Raw genomic sequence first — 17,574 nt, 5'->3', positions numbered from 1 at the left:
TGGAAAACAGTCAATTTCACCTGTATTTATATAATAAGTCTTTCTTGACCTTAAAAATCTCTTCTAATGTATATGAACTACTTCCTTTTTTTGTGCTGGGGATTGACATAGGGTCTCACATATGCCAGGAAAGCACTCTCCACTGAGCCACATTCCCAGCCCAGCATCTTCATATTTTTGATCAGACTTTCCAGAAGTTTCCATTTATCTATTTCCCGGACACAGCATCAACTTTTAATCTGACAAATTTCTTTCGTATTAAGCTATGCCTTTATATAAGATCAATTCCTTCTTGTTGCCCTTTTAGGTTATTTTTCAAGTGTTTTGAGATGAAATATTTCATCTACCTTGAGATTTCTGCTTCCTAGAATAAGTGCATTTAGAAGTTTTCTTAATTATACTTTAGATTTTGTTCTCAACTTTCATTAAAGAATTATGTCAGACAATGTTTCTGTATACTTTCTATTTTATACAACTTGAAGGTTTTATAAAACTTTTAACTTTTTTCAGTGGTATACTACATTTTTGTAACTGAGTCTTTTAAATAAATATGCATTTATTTTAAAGACAAATATGTCTGGGGGAGGTAAAACAGTATATTATAATAATGATTAGATTATTAGGTATTATTTAAATCACCTATGTGGGTTATCTTTGGTATGTTTCTGGGAGATGTGTTGTGTCACCCACTGTGGGTGGCTGTGGTTTGGCTGGCATGTTATCAAATGGTTAAGAGCCAGCCATCAGTGCTGTCCTTGTAGAAGGCTCAGAAGGCTCTAAATTTAGGTTGTTTAAAAGTCAGTATTTTCTAGCCAACATGGCATTATGGAAGCGCATGTTCAGCAAGTACACATCTTGCCCATGTGAACTGCCAAAAGTGGGGGCTAGAGACACTGCCAAAGCTGTCAGAAGACCAGAAGTAGACACATGATGTCCCTCTATCAGAAAGCAAGAGAGAAAGCAATTTCAAAGTTCTCAGAAGAGTACTTAAACTTGTCAAAGAGCAGAAAAGTACATCCCAGTTTCTAGTTGAAGGTGGGCATGAAGTAAGAGTCCTAAAATGCAGCCAAATTAAAACTGTTTACATGTCACTACATAATACTAGGACAGTTTCAGATCTGTTTCCAAAACCCACATCTCAGGGAAAACTTCATCTCATGTAAAGCCTAAAATTAAACTTATAAGAGGGACTTAAAAAAAAAAATTCTAATCTTGGAACCAGAGTTCAAGTATGGATAATTTCCAAACACCTCTCCTAAGCCAGCCCCTGTCCTGCAGATGAAGCAAATACCACTAGCCCTTGCCATTTCAGATCTGGGCGGTGTTATTTTACTGGATGGAAGGAGTCATAAAGCCTCATCAAAGGTCAACTCTCAAAATCTATTTCTGTTCCCTCTTCTGCATGGGGAGACAGTGACAGACTCCAGCAGGGGAGATCAATGGTGAGCAGATCTTCATTGTTGTATTTTTTGGGTACTGAGGATAGAATCCAGGGGCACTTCACCATTGAGCCATATCCCCGGGTCTTTTTACCTTTAATTTTTGAGTCTCACCAAGTTTCTTAGGACCTTGTTAATTTGCTGAGGCTAACTGAAATCACTATCCTGTTGCCCCAGCCTCCAGAGTCACTGAGATTTTAGGTGTGTGCCACCATGCCCAGCCACTTTTGCATTATCTTTAAGCTAAGGTATCATTTATAGTTAATTCCTGATGATTTGCTGAAAAGTCCCCTCCTGAACAATTACAGAATGTCAACAAAGTTATGCTTAACCTGCCTAGGTGTCTGCTGGACCAGGTCTAGCTCCCATGACATTTGAGGGTCAGCCTCCGCCAGGCCATAGGCTGTTTATGGAACATGGTTTGGGAGTCTATGAAGAAGAGTCTCATGTTCCCAGAAAGGAGGAATTCACTTCTTGGATTGCTGTTTGTGAGGACTTATTTTTAGTCCAAACTTAATACCAACTTCCAAAGGCCAGAGGGCAACCCCCTTACCACTTGACCACACAGGGTAGCATTTTCTTTACTCTAAATAGAAGTATAGAAGTGAAGACAGGGTAAAGCTTCCTTTTTTCATGACTGGTCCATCAAGGACAGGTTGAGATCCCATGGACTGTGGGAAATCCATGTCAAGTCTAAAGGTTTTAAAAAGGCACAATCTCTCAGGGAGCAGCCCATCTCACTGCACCATTCCTACTCCCCACTGCTCAGAATGAGTTTCTTCCAAACTTGGGAACAGAGCCTTCCCAACAGCTGCCACCTGGTCCTAGTTTAAGTAAAGCCCCATTCCCACCAGGCTCCTGAGGAGTGCTGACTGGTTATTTTAATACACCAGGACCCTTGGCAAGGGGTAGCTGTGAAAACAATGCTGAGAGTGTAGACTATCGCATGCCAGATAGTGTTAGTGCTTGAGAGTTGGTTCCTAACTTGCAACAGTGGACATAGTGCTGTGGCCAAGACACCATAGCTCACCACAGGAGAGGAGTTTCTAGGAGTGCCCTTCCATGCCTTCCTTTGTGAGTGCTACTGGTAGCCTAGGTACATGGGAGAATTACGGCCAGTGACAAATCAGGTTTTGTCTGCTTACGGAGACTTGGCCAGTAGAGATGGGAAGGAGAAGGAGGAGAATAGGGACCGGCCAGTAAAGACAATGTCTCATTCACAGTGAAACTCAAGACTCATACATGCCTGATCTACTGTGGCTAAACAAATGTGAAGTTCCCTCTCTGCTTCTTACAAGCTGTCCGCAGAACCTCACTATCCACCTGAGCCTCACCTCGTGAGTTCCGTGAGAAAAGTTTAGACGAGCGACGTTCATGCCAGACTTAATCATCTCCTTCAACATTTCCACTGATCGGGAAGCTGGGCCTATCAAAAAAAAAAAAAAAAAAAAAAAGAGCCATAATAGGAAAAAGGATGTACAAGTAGGAAAACAATAAATTTGCTTAAGTTCTTAAAATGTCTTGACATCTTAATTTTTTTTTCTCTAAATGGTTCCTCCCCTAGACAGCACGAAAGTCTTTCAAAAGTGCATAAAAGACTACTACTATGCTAGCTACTTTCTTGATTTTGGAGTACACTCCTCCCATTTCCTTCAAATTCTGTAGGCCCCTAACTAAAAAGGAAAGCCTAAGGAAGATTTGGCCAGCCCTCTTTGCCCTCCCTGAAGCTCATCCAGACTTCCAACCATAGTACCTTGGTGGCATCGAGCATGTCAAAATGATATTTTCTAGGTCTCTGAGATGTTCTTATAAAGATCTGCTGAGAAAGAACACCCTTGGGCTGGAATTATAGCTGAATGGTAGAGTGCTTGCCTAGCATGAGGCAATGGGTGTGATCCTCAGCACCACATAAAAATAAAGGCATTGAGTAAAAAAAGAAAAAAAAGAAAGGACATCCTCTAAATTTTGCCTATAGCAGAAAATACAGGATACTTTACTGCAACTTCTTTTGACCTCAGTTCCCATAAGAATCTTTGTAGCAGGCTAGGGTTGTAGCTCAGTGTTTGAGCCCATCCTGAGCATTTGAGAGGCACTGGTTCAATTCTTTAGTACTACATATAAAAAAATAAAAATAAAGGCCTATCGACAACTAAAAAATTTTTTAAAAGAAATCTATGTAGCATCTCACTGAGCACCTATGTGCTACAACATTTGTTTAGTCTTTTCAGGAGAGAACTAGCCACTGTCACATGAAGTCTGTGTTTGAGGGAGGGACACACCCACATACCAATGGTACAAATGATGCCAGTGTTCCTAGCAGTGATGGGTGGAGAGTCAATGTCCAGGCGGCACATGTGCTCCAGAAACGTGTCAGCCATGGCTGCGTGCAGCTGCTGGGTCTGAATGAAGGCAGTCCCGGCTTCACTATGGGGCTTCGACATGGCTGCTGAGGCTTCTTCTGAGGTCCTGGGTCCGAGGTAATTGGAGAGAGAGCAATTAGATTGAGAAGTGGTTCATATGCCACTTGGCACAGGAGGATATCTCCTGCTTACACATTAACTCAATAAGCATGCTTTGTGCACAAGCCACAGGGAGGCCAGACATGCTCTGTTTATGTGGGCATTTTTCAAACTGGGCAAAGGGTTCCCACAACTGTGAGCAAATGGGAAGAACCTTAATGAACAAATTAAAAACTCCATGTACAAAACTCCATGTACAAACTCCATGTACAAAATCCATGTCCTTCCCAGGGACTCAGAGTAAGCAGGTCTCTTACACTGGGCTGGAATCTACTTTTGATGGCTTTCCCACCAACCCTATAAATAACGCCATTTTACATGCACTGAAGAAACTTTCATAAAAGGAAGTTGTAACCAATCTTCCAGTGATACACACAACTTGTTTGTACCTCATACTTTAGCTCCTTAATAAGTATAGATCTTTGTATGGTAAGTGGTCTCAAAGCTACAAATATCTGCTTTGGTGTGAAGCACCCACATAGCCCCTTTATAGACCTCACCCAAACCCAAGCAATTTCCCTGGTTATGGAAACAACCACTGCCCAGTAAGTCTTACTAGCTGCTTTCACTATTCAGAGTGCCATCTAAGTTTATTCTTCAGCTCCTACAAGGTAATAATAGGAACAAAATGTAGTCCCCATCAACAGGAAGAAAAGTTTAACTAGAAAGAGAACCCTGAATGCAAAATATTTCAACCCAGGATTCTAAAGAAACACACACACACACACACCCCTAGTTTTGGTCTGAGAAGTTTCATATGTATGCAAAGCAATAAAATTAAAATCAAGGATAGGGCTGGGGCTGTAGCTCAGTGGCGGAGTGCTTGCCTAGCGTATGTGAGGCACTGGGTTCGATCCTCAGCACCACATAAAAATAAACAAAATAAAGTGTTCATCTACAACTAATATTAAAAATAAACAAATAAATAAAACCAAGGATAATCACAATGGTACTGATTCAGTTTTAAAGTCACTACAAACTGGGCAAATAGTGCATTTCTGCGATCCCAGTGGCTCGGGAGGCTGAGAAAAAAGGATTGCAAGTTTGAAGCCAGCCTCAGTAACTTAGCAAGACCCTGTCTGAAAAATAAAAAACGGGCTGAGGATGTAGCTCAGTGGTTAAGTGCCTTTGATAAAGTGGTTAACTTCCTGGTATCAAAAAATAGAGAAAGTCACTACAAATGGGTTGGGGGGCGTAGCTAAGTGGCAGAGCACTTGCCTGGCATATGTGAGGCCCTGGGTTCAATCCCTAGTAATACACACAAGGTAATGTCAAATTTTTACAATTATATTAATAAGATAGCCCCAATAAGGAAATGCCAACTAATTTTTAATGTTCCACCTGCTTTCCTTTCTTTCTAAGTCTGACAAGTGTGCTGCCTCTCAACAACAGGACCATCTGTTCCAGGCAATTAACCAGCCCAGGTCACAATCTCTACAATTGTCCTGACCTTTGCTTTACTTTATTACTGACCTACAACTAAACTCACTGAGCCGGTGAGTTACCCGATTAGAGTCTGAAGAATTCAGGAGAAGCTTCCAGTGTTTGGTTAGCTGATTAGAGTACAGAAATCAAGAGGAGGATTTGGGGCAGCATTTGAAGAACTATCAGGGAAGGATGTGAACCAGAAGCCGGACATCCTTCTCAAAGTCCTCAGAACAAGGGCTACTCTAAAAAGGGGTCTGGCCAAAGGTTAGGAATAAGCCTGTCCTTAGCCCTGCTCCACCTTTCCCCAAATAGCAGGGCCTCAAATCAAGGACCCTTACTCAGGGACAGCATGCATCTAAACCACCTCTGCCATCTCCAAGAAGGCTTGGTAAAGGACCAATGAGCTTTGCGACCAATGGTGACCAGTCATGGGAAAACTGATGGCTACAAGCCTTCAACTATAAAACTGAATTTTTAAAATTTCACCTCCCCCCGCAGTGGTACTGGGGTTTGAACCCAGTGACACTCTACCACTGAGGTACCTCTACACTCCTTTTTTTCCCTTGTACCGGGGATTGAACTCAGTGGCACTCAACACTGAGCCACATCCCCTGCCCTATTTTGTATTTTATTTAGAGACACGGTCTCACCGAGTTGGTAAGCACCTCACCAAAGTCAAGTCTGGCTTTGTCACAGCCTTCCAAGCTGCTGGGTTTACAGGCATGTGCCACTGTGCTACACTCCTTTTTTATTTTGAGGCAGCTTCACTAAATTTCTGAGGTTGATCTCACACTTGGAATCTTTCTGCCTCAGTCTCCCAAGTGGCTGGGATTACAGGTGTTGAGTCACTATGCCCAGCTCAGAACTGAAAACTCTTAAAGGGGAACGAAGATACTAGCTAACTATTCCTGGTGGAAAATATACTGTTGATTTCAATTAGCTTTTCCTACCCCTCTAATATATATACTAGGTACCAAAAAGAAAGTCAGTCCTCTCCTCCAGGACTAATTGGTTTTGTATCTCCTGGCTTCTAGTACTTGGAGGCAGTTCAGTGTGATGACCTTCTGTCTGATTTAAGCCCTTTCTGAAAGTTATACCTCCTCTCCAGCTTCCCCAAGTCTGAGGAACTCCTAAATTACTAACAGGGCCCCTTGATCTACACTCATGGTGGAGGCATGGCTCATAAGCCTTCAGGGCTCCCAGTTGGGCTTCGGAAAATCTGGCTGTTAAGGGAACATCATTGAGTTGGCACATCAGGCCAACCAGAACACAAAGGCCTTTCTGTAGCCTCCACAGAATGTCATTCAGTCCAAAGACTGTACTGTGAAGAACACAAGATCCATTCCATTCTCCTGAAAACCCATCAACTGGCTCTCCTCTAGACCTTTGGTCTTCCTTCAAAGACTAGCTTGGGGCCACTTCATTATCAAGTCATACCTTTGGTTCCCTGGGCTTGGGTTTTCGGTGATATATCCCTCTTTATTTGGCTCAGCACCTTGGCTGCTCCTTGGCCCCACTTGCATACATCGCTCAGAGCTGAATAAGGTTTGCCCTGGAGAACTGTACAAGGATTAAGGTAAAAGCCGAGTGTAATTAAAGCTCTTAGGGGTAAAGGGAAAGTTACCTTAATAATCAGGTGTCTGAGCAGAAGCTACACCTAAAGGTTCAGCTATGATACAGAGAACTACAGAAACATTCTAAGAAATTGTTAATAGAAAATACACAAGTTAAAAGTGAGGTCTTACTGGTTCCTGTTGGGATGCTATACTCCCAACACCCCAAAACCCCCTCACCCTGAAGTCTCTTTAACCTGTGATTTACTAACACCCCACTACTCTATGGAAGAACCTAGTCCCCCACTATGAGAAAGGGCTACCAAGTTAAACATTCATGAAAGGTCTAAAGGACATATACCAAATTTTTCTTTTTTAACAGTATGTTGTCTAGGTGGCAGAACTACAGCAAATTTTTTTCTTTTCCTTATTAATAAAATTTCTAACATTAAATATTTTTATAAAAAAGAATTATACGTATACTTTTTCTTTAAGTAATATATTTACAATCACCTATAAAATTGTTGGAATTAAAAGAAATATGAAGTTCCAGGTATTAACTGTTGCTCTTTCCTTCAGAAATATTCTGCTTAAATGTGGCAGAGGCCTTGGGCCCTAAACCACAGAAGCATTGTAGGCCACTTTCAATGACTTAGGAAGGTCAACCCTGATCCACCGAGAACCTTGAGGCCAAAAAAAAAAGTAATAGAGTCCAAAGGACAATTCCATGCCAAAAGTCTGTTAGTTCCATGCCCAAATCCAGCAAATTTCTTTTCCTCTTTAGTCTACTCTCAAGCACAGAACCTTTGTGACAAGGATGTTCTAGTATAGCAGGGCTGTCTCCAGGACCAGGATAATGCCATTAGCAACTATATATTGGCGTCAAACAGACCCTATTTCATCATCTCAAATTTAAATCTGAAGTCTATAAGCTCTACTGTTTTGCTATTAAGTACAGAAATGAAAATGTGTTTGGAATTTTAGTAGATTTACACACCAGTAGTCAAAAAGAGCATGCTTAGAGCCCTCCTGACTCTCCAAAAAAAAAAAAAGCCTCTGCTCCCCAACACAAGCTGCCTATCCCTCCCACTTCTCACCTAGAGTTGTTGGTAAAACATCCTCTAGGATCTCCCCTGGCCCCAGATAGCAGCCCTGGTTTCTTAGGGTGTACCTCTGGGAAATGTTCCTCTTCTGCCTGCCGGCTGCCTGGACAGTGTCTGCCAGGACATGCGGCCCCACCCATGCCAGTCGGATTCACTACTGCATCCTCCTCCTCAGGAGGCACAGACATGCAAAGCCAACCTCCAGTTGAGAATGGAAGCCTGGTGTGTTCCCTGATAGCAGCAAACACCATGCCCAGGTACTGGCAAAGGCTTACTCTTGAGCCTGAGCCCCTGCAGTAGGATCTTCCTCAGAGCCATTTCTCCTCTGTGAGAAATGAGACACCATTCGAGGGCTTAGCCTGGGCTAACAGGTGGTAGCAGGCACAGCACAGCTTAACTCCAGGTGCCCCATTCTACCCTTTCCCATCTCATCTTAGTTGTCTCTTATATTAGTTTCCTTTGTGCCAGACACAATTCTTTGACCATTCCTCAAAAACCAGAGGGTAGAACCATATTAAAAAAATAGCAAATGCTCTGCTTCTTGCAGGCAGCACTATTGTCCAGGTTATGCTGGAAAAGATTCATGCTTCACTCCATCAACTCTACATTTCACAATGATTCAAATCATTCTGCCCTAATAAACTAACTTGGCCTATGAGTCTTCATCTGTTTAAGCCAATTTTCAATCAGCAGGGCTCTCTGTACCAATTATGCTTCAATACCAACCTCATCATACAGACCAACCCAATAATGATGGCACTTCAAGCCCACTTTCTTCCTCAAATATTGCTAGGAGGTCCAAGAGCTCCTTGCTTTGACATCCAAAAGCTCCTCATGTTTTCCATGCCAGCATGAAGGGCTTTTAATTCTCAACTCTTCAGAACTCCAGCATCCATCAGAAAGGTTTGTACCATAATATGCTGGCCTTCAGGTCAGCCTGCTTTCTCAAGATGGAAAAGAGAAGAAGAGTCTCCAAGACTGACTATGGAAACACCAACTGGGTGATGAGCTAGCCACGGGACTCTGGTAAGGTCTGTTCATCCTAAAACACAGCAATGTGTTTGTGTACAGACAATAAAATCTCCTTTAGCGAAGAGATCTCAGTCTGAAGTCTACTCTCTACCTCAAGCAGGGCCTGTAACAGAAGGCAACATCTGAGTGTTACCAGCTAAACAGAAAATGAACCCATTTGAAGGGTCAAGAAAAATTCTCCTGCTGGGGATAGGGGGAGGCAGATGACAATGTTCTTTTATTCTTCAGGGTTAGAATAAGTGACATAAACCTATCAGCAGGAGCCTAAGGAACTATTTCAAACTACAGTGTGGAATAGGGCAAAAAACCCCACAAAAACTGATGTTAAATGAAAGACCACTACCACTCGGTTTTCGTTTTCGGACAGGAAGTCCAGAGTCAGAACACTGGATGCCCTCAAATGCCAAGGATTCCTTGGTTCTATCCTAGATGGCCAGAGCAGAGCATTGAAGGTGGAAATTTTGGGAGAAGCTTTTGCTGTGTTGGTACATGGTGCATTCTTAATAAGCTTAAGCAATGGGTTAGTGCTTCTAGGCATGATTCCCAAACTCTGGAAGCTGCCAGGAACCTGGGACCCTGATTTAGAGACCTCTAAAGCCAGGGTTATGGCCTGAATAAAGTGAGGTTCAGCTTTTAAAGGAGATTCCTTACACCACGTTGGGGTAGGGGACAGGACTTGAGAAAAAGCAGTGACAGCTATCCAAGAGTACTGACCTAGTTAGCACCAGCGTCTCCCCTAAAGAGCTTTTACAGGTTTACTTGTATTATTTTGGATTTTTTTTAATTAGGGAGGGAAAATACAAAACAAAACAACAACAAAAAAACATCCCTAACATGTTTTTCTACCACCCAGAACTGACCATTAACAATGAGTTCTATTTTCCTCAGACTTTCTAAAAATAACAATTTTATACAGTTCATTTTTCTTCCCACTCCAGTTTCCTCTAAGCCTTCCCATTTAACATCCCTAGTCCTTATTGTTAATTTTGGCACCCAAATCACTAACATGAATTCTGTATATTCCTAGTTCATTTAAGTTCATGCAGTTTATCTATACACTGGCCATTTTTAATATCCTAAGTGAGTACTGTGCATATCACTGAATAACTTCTTTCTCACTCGGCACATTTAAGATCCATCCAGTTGGTATAAGAATCCAGCTAGTTCATGTGAACTACCATACCAGTCCATTGCACAAACAGATCATTTATGTATTCCCTTACTGGTAGCTAACCACCTGCCCTGGGCATTAAACCAATTTCCCCTATTAATATTATAACAACATAGTATGCTTCCTATAACAACTCATAGTATGGTGAGCTTCTATATCCCAGAAATGGAATTCTTAGTTATGGAGAATGTTTATTTCTATTTTACTAAACCTAGTAATTGCTCTCCACACTGTCTGTATCATCATCTTTTTTTTTTTTTTTTGGTTGCTGTTGTAGTGGACAATACCTTTATTTTTGTTTATTTACTTTTATGTGGTGCTAAGGATTGAACCCAGAGCTTTGCATGAGCTAGGCGAGCACTTGGCCACTGAACCACAACCCTAGTCTTTGTATCAACTTTCAACCAACCAGTACTGTGAGTTCCTGCCTTCCCACATGTTTGCTAATACTTGGTATTGTCAGACTTGAAAAATGTTTGCCCAGCTGATAAGTGATATTTGTTAGTCTGCTCTCTAATGTTAATTACCAAAGGGTAGGATAGCAGGATTTAAGTCTCTATTTCCCTACTTCTTAATCTAAACGCCTGGGCTCCTCTCCAAAATGGATACGACAGACTCTGCATTTTATGTGTCATGACTGACACTGCTGAGGCAAATTTCCTTGCACTAATTTCCAGAGTTTAAACATTGTTTAAAGTTTAAGAAATATGAACTGTAAGTCAATTAAAGATGTTTGGAAGGGATGGGATTCCCTTCAGAGAATTTTTTTGCCAGCAGAGTTCCCCTAAGCTGGTCCATACTGTGAAATGCTATAACCAGCAACCTCAGTGCCCTAGTATATAGAGCTGGTGGTAGCATCTCCCCACCAGAGCCCCAGCATGTATTCCAAACACTGCTTGCTGGCACCAGGAAAGAGAGGCTTAGAGCTTCCCAGGAGTTTTGCCTATGGACAAAATGCAGGGGATTCTCAGAGGCCACCAGAGGTACTGCAACCCAGCTCTCCCTCCTACGTGCAGAGCGGCACAAACCACTGCAGGGGCGTGGTCTCATGGCACTGCTTTGCAGCCCTACCAGGGCCCCTATCTCTGAGTAGAGAGGAGGCAGGAAGAGTCAGCAGAGGCTGCACACCACCACCAGCCCAAGCTCACCTTCTCCCCAACAGCTTCTTTAAGAGACCCAAGTAAGGCTGAGGTTGTGGCTCAGTGCTAGAGGGCTTGCCTGGCAAATATGAAGCACTAGGTTCAAGCCTCAGTACCAAATATAAATTAATAAATAAATTAAAAAAAAAAGAGAGACCCAAATAATTAGACCACTCAATTATTCAGTCTAAGCCTGGCTATAGTGTAAAATGTGAGTTCTAGAAACTAATATGGTATTAAGAATGGTCTTGGGCTGGGGATGTGGCTCAGGGGAAGAGTGATCACCCAGCACATGTGAGGCCCTGGGTTAGATCCTCAGCACCACATAAATAAATAACAGTATTGTGTCCAACTAAAAATAAAAAAAAGAATGGTTTTAATACATTCTATCAACTCTATTTTTATCTGTTCCACAATTGATTAAAAATGACAACTCAATGTTCTCTAAGTTTTTAATCAAATAAAACTTATAAACATCTCACAGAAACCCTCAGCAAGGTTACAATAAAACTCTGCTCACAGGACGACTCATTCTTGTGGCACACCAGTTAACTAGGATTTGACTAAGCATTTGGAGTGATTCAGAAATTGAGGTAATTATCAAATGAGTCATTTTCCTCTAACCTGATCTGTTTTAGTCTTGGCCATCCTGACTTTGCTACATAAAAGCTGAAGCAAACTAAAACCTAAGTAATGTGAGTTTACAACTTACAAATGCTGCAAGATATTTTTTTTCCTACCTTCCTGCTCAAAAAGCCATTTCCGAATTTCTTTTGTTGCCTCAATGTTAAGAAATACACAGCTTTAAGAAATAAAATGGGTTTTCCTGTGACCCCACCTTAATGTCACAATAATTGAAGAAAGACAAGCAGCTTCTGTAAGCTGCTGTTTGGAGTCAACTATCAAATGTGCGAAGTCACTGGGGATGCAGTCCTTAATTCTGTTTGTAAAACTATAAATTCAACACTAAAACTATTTCTAATGTAAGGCTTCTAAGTAAAGCAGCTGTACTAGACAGGAGATGAATACCCATATATTTCAGCTAAGTACAATAACTCAGAAACGAGTTCATAGAAGTTATTTGTTATTCATGTCCCATGGGAGGCTGCCTTGCCCAACATAGAAGACTGCATTACCTGGGCACAGCTCCCTTCACCTAATCTCTTAGGGCAGTACAGAGAGCCTGGTGACACCTGGACCAACCATTCTGCATTTAGTGAGACATTTTTAACTGGGGAAATGTATGCTGTTTCATTATTTGACTCAGTGAAAGGGGAGGGGGGCATTTTTTAAGCCTGCAAAAACCACAGTGAAGTTTCCCCACTTACCCAAGGAAGAGAATTCTCTCAAAAGCAGATAATTTGAAAGGTTGAGTCATTTTGCCCACACAGCATCCCCCACAGATCTGGTGATGAGTTACATTACCCTTCCCCACAGAACAGCCCCTACTGCATTACCAAGAGTACCCTCTGGCCACCAGAGGGCAAATTATTTGCTAACAATGCTGCCCCAGGGGTCTTGACCTAGGACCTCCTCTGTACCCAAAGAAGTGGCCACACCCTCAGTACTGCCAAAAGGGGGCGACTTCCCCCTGCCTCCCATCCTAACATCACCCTAAAAGCTAGCTGAGCAAGTCCTAAAACCCCCTTGGAGCAATCAGGGACCTGAATGAAAGAGTTTAGTTTTGGTATGGTGCAAGTTTGTTTCTACCCTTAAAGTCCACACCATAGGCTGACCCCCCACCACTGCCTTTATCTAGAGGTATCCTTTCTCAGGAGACCAAAGAACTTCTGTTCCAAGAGAGGTGCAAAGTAACTGTAATTTGTAAACACTGTACCAAGATCTCTCAGGAGAATTGTTTCCAGGAGCTATTTAGTATTTAGAGAGTGTAACTCCCAAAGATTAACTGTATGAGGCTGGGGTTGTAGCTCAGTAGTAGAGAACTTGCCTACCACATGTGAGGCAGTGGGTTCCATCCTCAGTACAACATAAAAATAAAGATTTGGTGTCCATCTACCAAAAAAAAAAAAAAAGCATGTGTGTGGGGATAGCAAGGAGAAAATGAGAAGTTCAGACCCTCAAGACAACTGTGAATTAACTAATTGTGCAGTGAACAAAATAATACATGAATGTCATTTCTTCTGGACACCTCATTAGAGATTAGACACTTAATTCCACATACTTGAAGGGATGTGCCCAAAAACCAGCCTTTTCACCATTCATGAGGAAAATGTTACTCCCAGTTTTCCCACAGCAAACAGGCCCAGGGGATGAATTCTGCCATCAGTCATCTTAGTAGTTACACCTGATTTCAATTGCCCATTTTCAACTCCAGAATGCCTTCGTCCACCAGGCCTGGGTCTTTGATATCAGGCTCACTTTAGAATAAAGAACAAGATGGATGCCCTAGGTTTAAACAGCCAAAGGACCTATCTCTGAGTTTTAAAATAGCTTTCAGTCTTGAAGGTGCTTTCCTGCTTCTTCAAACCTTGTGTGCCAACTTTGGAGTGGTACGACCTTCACTCTTTCCTTTATTTCTTTTTTTTTGGGGGGGGGGAGGGCGCAGCCATTGAAATCACTGAGCCACATCCCCATTCCTGTTTTGTATTTTTATTTAGAGACAGGGTCTCGCTGAGGCTGGCTATGAATGTGATCCTCCTGCCTCTCAAGTAGCTGGAATTACAGGCGTGCACACCCGGCTGGAAATTCTTATCTTTTTTATAGCACTGATCAATGATAAATTGTTTCCCTAATTAGATCTTTATGGGTTATGACCCTTCTAGCAATCCTAGTCTTCAACCCGCTTCCTGCAACAACCCTTGACCCATACCTCTTTGGAGTGAACACAGACTGCCTACCTTTCCTGTAACATTCCCTCTCCCTATGCTGAGGTCTTTGCTTTCTACCATCCGGGCGCATTTGGTAAAAACTGTGAACCATAGCTGAAGGAAGTGGATGCTGCCTCTGAGAAACTTGGGCGGGTCCAGAGGGAGCCGCTACGTGCAGCCCCGCAGCCACAGGATGGAGTGCGTGAGTCTTCGCGGCCACCCTGCAGGGCAGGGGCTGAGATAGAGGGCCTCACAGGCCGCTGGAGAAATCCCCCCCGCTGCACAAAAAAAAGGGACGCGCCGCAAGAGCAGCCCCGGTTCCTTCCTCCAGTGACGGAGCAGACTCAGATTACATAACCCGCTAGCGACGCCCAGCGCAGTTGCTGCATCCCCTCGGGTTACCACGGCATCCTCACCGGCCTCTGCCCATCCGCAGACCACTGCACGTAGGGCGCTGGCCCACTGCCCGCCCAGTACTGGGACCTGGGACTCCAGCAACGATGGAGAAGCGGGACAGAATTGCAATGGAAGGCCAAGGGGAAGCAAGAGGACGTGACTAGAATGGAGGGGGCGGGGACGTGACCGAAACGGAGGAGGAGGGGCGGGGACCCAGGCCGCGTGAAAGAGTCGGAGGGATGCCGAGGAGCGGACGTGACTAGAATGGAGGGGGGAGGGGCAGCCATGAGGAGGGGACCGGCGCGGGAAGCGCGGACCAGCCTGAATGGAGAACGGACAGAGAAGAACCCAAGGAATGGTTTCAAGGGGACGTTACAAGGAAAGCAACAGAATGCGGGGAACACGGAGGCTGAAGATGAGGGAAACGAAAGAACTAGGATTAAGAGAGACGAACTTAGCCAAGCGGAAGGGAAAGAGAATCAAGGATGGAACCAATTAAGAATAATAGGCGAGGATGGAGCCAGACTGAGAAAGAAAAGATGGAACCTGCATGAGGGGGAGGGGGAAGACTGGAGGACCCGTCTGACTTTGGAAGCGGGGTCTTTGAGAAGCAGGCCTCGAGCACGAGTAGCCTTTCTCTCCCAACCCCGACAGGATCCAAGATCCCCGGAATGCTGCGCCGTTCCTAGTCTGAGTGACCTGGAGGGCCCATATTCCGCGCTTGCCGGGCGGATGGACCCTAAGTGGGGACCGCCGGCCCAGCCTCTCGGCCCGCTCACCTCCGGCGTGCTCCGGCTCCGGGTGCGCTGTAAAGCAGAAAGGGCTCAGAAGTCTCTGGACGCGTAGCTTCTTTGCGGGAATCCACTGCCTTCACCTCAAGGTTATGCAGGCTGCGTCGCCGCAATCCCTCCGCAGCCCCACCCCTCACCCAATCCCGGCTCCCGGCTGCCTGTGTCCCGCCCCCCTGCGTCCTTGCCGGCCGCAGGCACCTTCAGAAGGAAATGCGACGAAGGCTAAACGGGCAGGTTCTCCATTTGGGGAGGACTACATTCAGTAGCGGAAGGATACGTGATACAAAAGTCGAGTTGACTTGCGACTGTGGCCAATAGGGAAGTGGTGAGACTGCAGGACCCGCCCTCGGGTCCCCGGATACCTCCCACCCAGACCCCCAGGCGCCTGGGCCACCTGTTGCTGCGGACTTGGGCGACTGGACAGGGGTTCTTCTCTTGGCGCTTGGCCCAGGCCGCCCTAGCTGTCCAGGCCTGCCCGGGCGGTGCCCAGGTTTATAGATCCCTAGGCAGCGTTAGTCCGGCCCCGCCCTAGGATTTCCCACCCCTTCGGGTGCCCGCACCAGCACACTCTCAATTGACTGAACGGGCAAGTTAGGTAGTTAGAGTCGTGGATGATTTGAGCTCAGGCTCTAACCCGGAGTAGGGAGACCTAAGAAAAGGGGATCGCAACTAGATTAGGAGCGCAACTCTGGAAAAAGGAAAAACAGGTTGGGACCTGATGAATATTTTAGTAGGGCCTGGAACCCTACAGAACAAGGGCGAAAAAGTAGAAAGCTAATCAAAAGTGTTGATATTAGTGCAAAACTGACCATCAGGAAATATCAAGTCAGGGCATTAGAGCCAATAATCTCCACAGGAGTCAGCACTTGTGCGTTTAAATCAATATTGTTGAAGCTTTCCTTACATTTTCTACAAGGCAATTTGGAATTTCGCAGTCGTGGTCTCAACAACTAGTGATGAGAGCAATTACAGATGAAACAGCTTTCATTCTTATTCAGCCAAGTTTTGACAGTAGATACAATTTTGTCTAATTGACAATGTGGAGTTTGTTCTCTTAGGTTCTTTTTTCCTTTTTCCTGGAAACTCATCCCAATGGGTGTGACCTGCTCAGGCAGACACACTTGACTGCACTGAATCACAGGCCTTCATTGCACTTCCTGTTAGATAAACTGGGAGGAGAAAGTGACAGCCTACAAATAAATTTGTAACGAAATAAAGCCTTGAATTTTTTCCCTGTAAACATTTTCTAGTCCTCTTACTTGTAGGTAGGTGATGAGAAGACATAAAGTTGCAAGGGAATAAAGCCCTGCTCCTGAGGAGATTCAGATCCTTCCCAGTCCAAACAAGGCTTTATTTACACGATTGAGGCGTACATGCATTAATCTGATTTCAAGCTATTGCCCTTCAGTTGCAGATTTTGATATAACAGTTATAAAAATGCTTTCCATAAGAATCTGGCAGAGACTAATCCAGCATATCCTTGCTCACATTAAATGTATAGTGAAAGTGTCACATGAGCTTTAAGGTAATTGTCTTCATTTTTGTTGAGAAGCAGCACAGCATATCTTAGTTCTAGTCCTATGACCATATCCTATAACTTATTTAGGAATCTAGTTCCTTAAAAGCAAGTTGAGGGCTGAAGTTCTGTGGGTCTGTAGTAGAGTGTTTGCCTAGCACATGTGAGGCACTGGGTTTGATTCTTAGCACCACATAAAAAATAAATAAAATAAAGGTCCATTGATTAAAAAAAAAAGTTGAAGACAATTCTTGCTTCATGGAGTGGTATCTAATGAGATGGTATAATGTCAATGAATTCAATTCAATGCCTTTCTCTGGGAATTGACTAGTCTTGAAAAAATGTCCTGGTCACCAGTGCTAAAACAATGGTTCTGAATTCAAGCTTGTCCTTCTCTCAGCCAGCCCTCTGAATACTCACAATCCTAGAGCTACAGGGAACCAAGTTGCAGAAGGACATAGGCCCTTCAGCCCAGAGCAGACCCTTTCCACTGTGTTCACTGATCTGGCCAGAATGGGAGGAGGTTAGGTTCACTGGACTAGAGGTGTGGATTCCTGTTTTGTTTGTATTGCTGACCACAGAATCTGGAATTTATTTTTTTTAATTTTTAATTTTTTTAAATTGTAGATGGACAGAATGCCTTTATTTTGTTTATTTTT

General features: G+C 43.7%; 1 protein-coding gene across 3 annotated transcripts in view; it reads right to left on the bottom strand.

The window, feature by feature from the left end:
- The window catches only part of Pkm (pyruvate kinase M1/2), a 28,448-nt gene extending 12,903 nt beyond the window's left edge, over window positions 1-15,545 (bottom strand). The window contains exons 1-4 of one of the 3 annotated variants that reach the window (XM_013359045.4): window positions 15,388-15,527; window positions 6,824-6,946; window positions 3,727-3,905; window positions 2,774-2,865 (exon numbers count right to left, since the gene is read on the bottom strand). In XM_013359045.4, the coding sequence (XP_013214499.2) occupies window positions 2,774-2,865; window positions 3,727-3,905; window positions 6,824-6,909 (357 nt within the window). In that variant the 5' untranslated portion in view covers window positions 6,910-6,946; window positions 15,388-15,527. Of the gene's footprint in view, window positions 1-2,773; window positions 2,866-3,726; window positions 3,906-6,823; window positions 6,947-15,387 lie in introns of all 3 variants that reach the window. The other 2 variants (XM_005316753.5, XM_078049348.1) reach the window with 2 other exon arrangements.
- Between the last annotated feature and the right edge of the window lie 2,029 nt (window positions 15,546-17,574).

The sequence above is a fragment of the Ictidomys tridecemlineatus genome, chromosome 5 (genome assembly GCF_052094955.1).
Source record: "Ictidomys tridecemlineatus isolate mIctTri1 chromosome 5, mIctTri1.hap1, whole genome shotgun sequence".
Classification (NCBI taxonomy): domain Eukaryota; kingdom Metazoa; phylum Chordata; class Mammalia; order Rodentia; family Sciuridae; genus Ictidomys; species Ictidomys tridecemlineatus.
The sequence above is the reverse complement of the archived record's forward strand: the minus strand, read 5'-3'. Positions and strand labels throughout refer to the sequence as shown.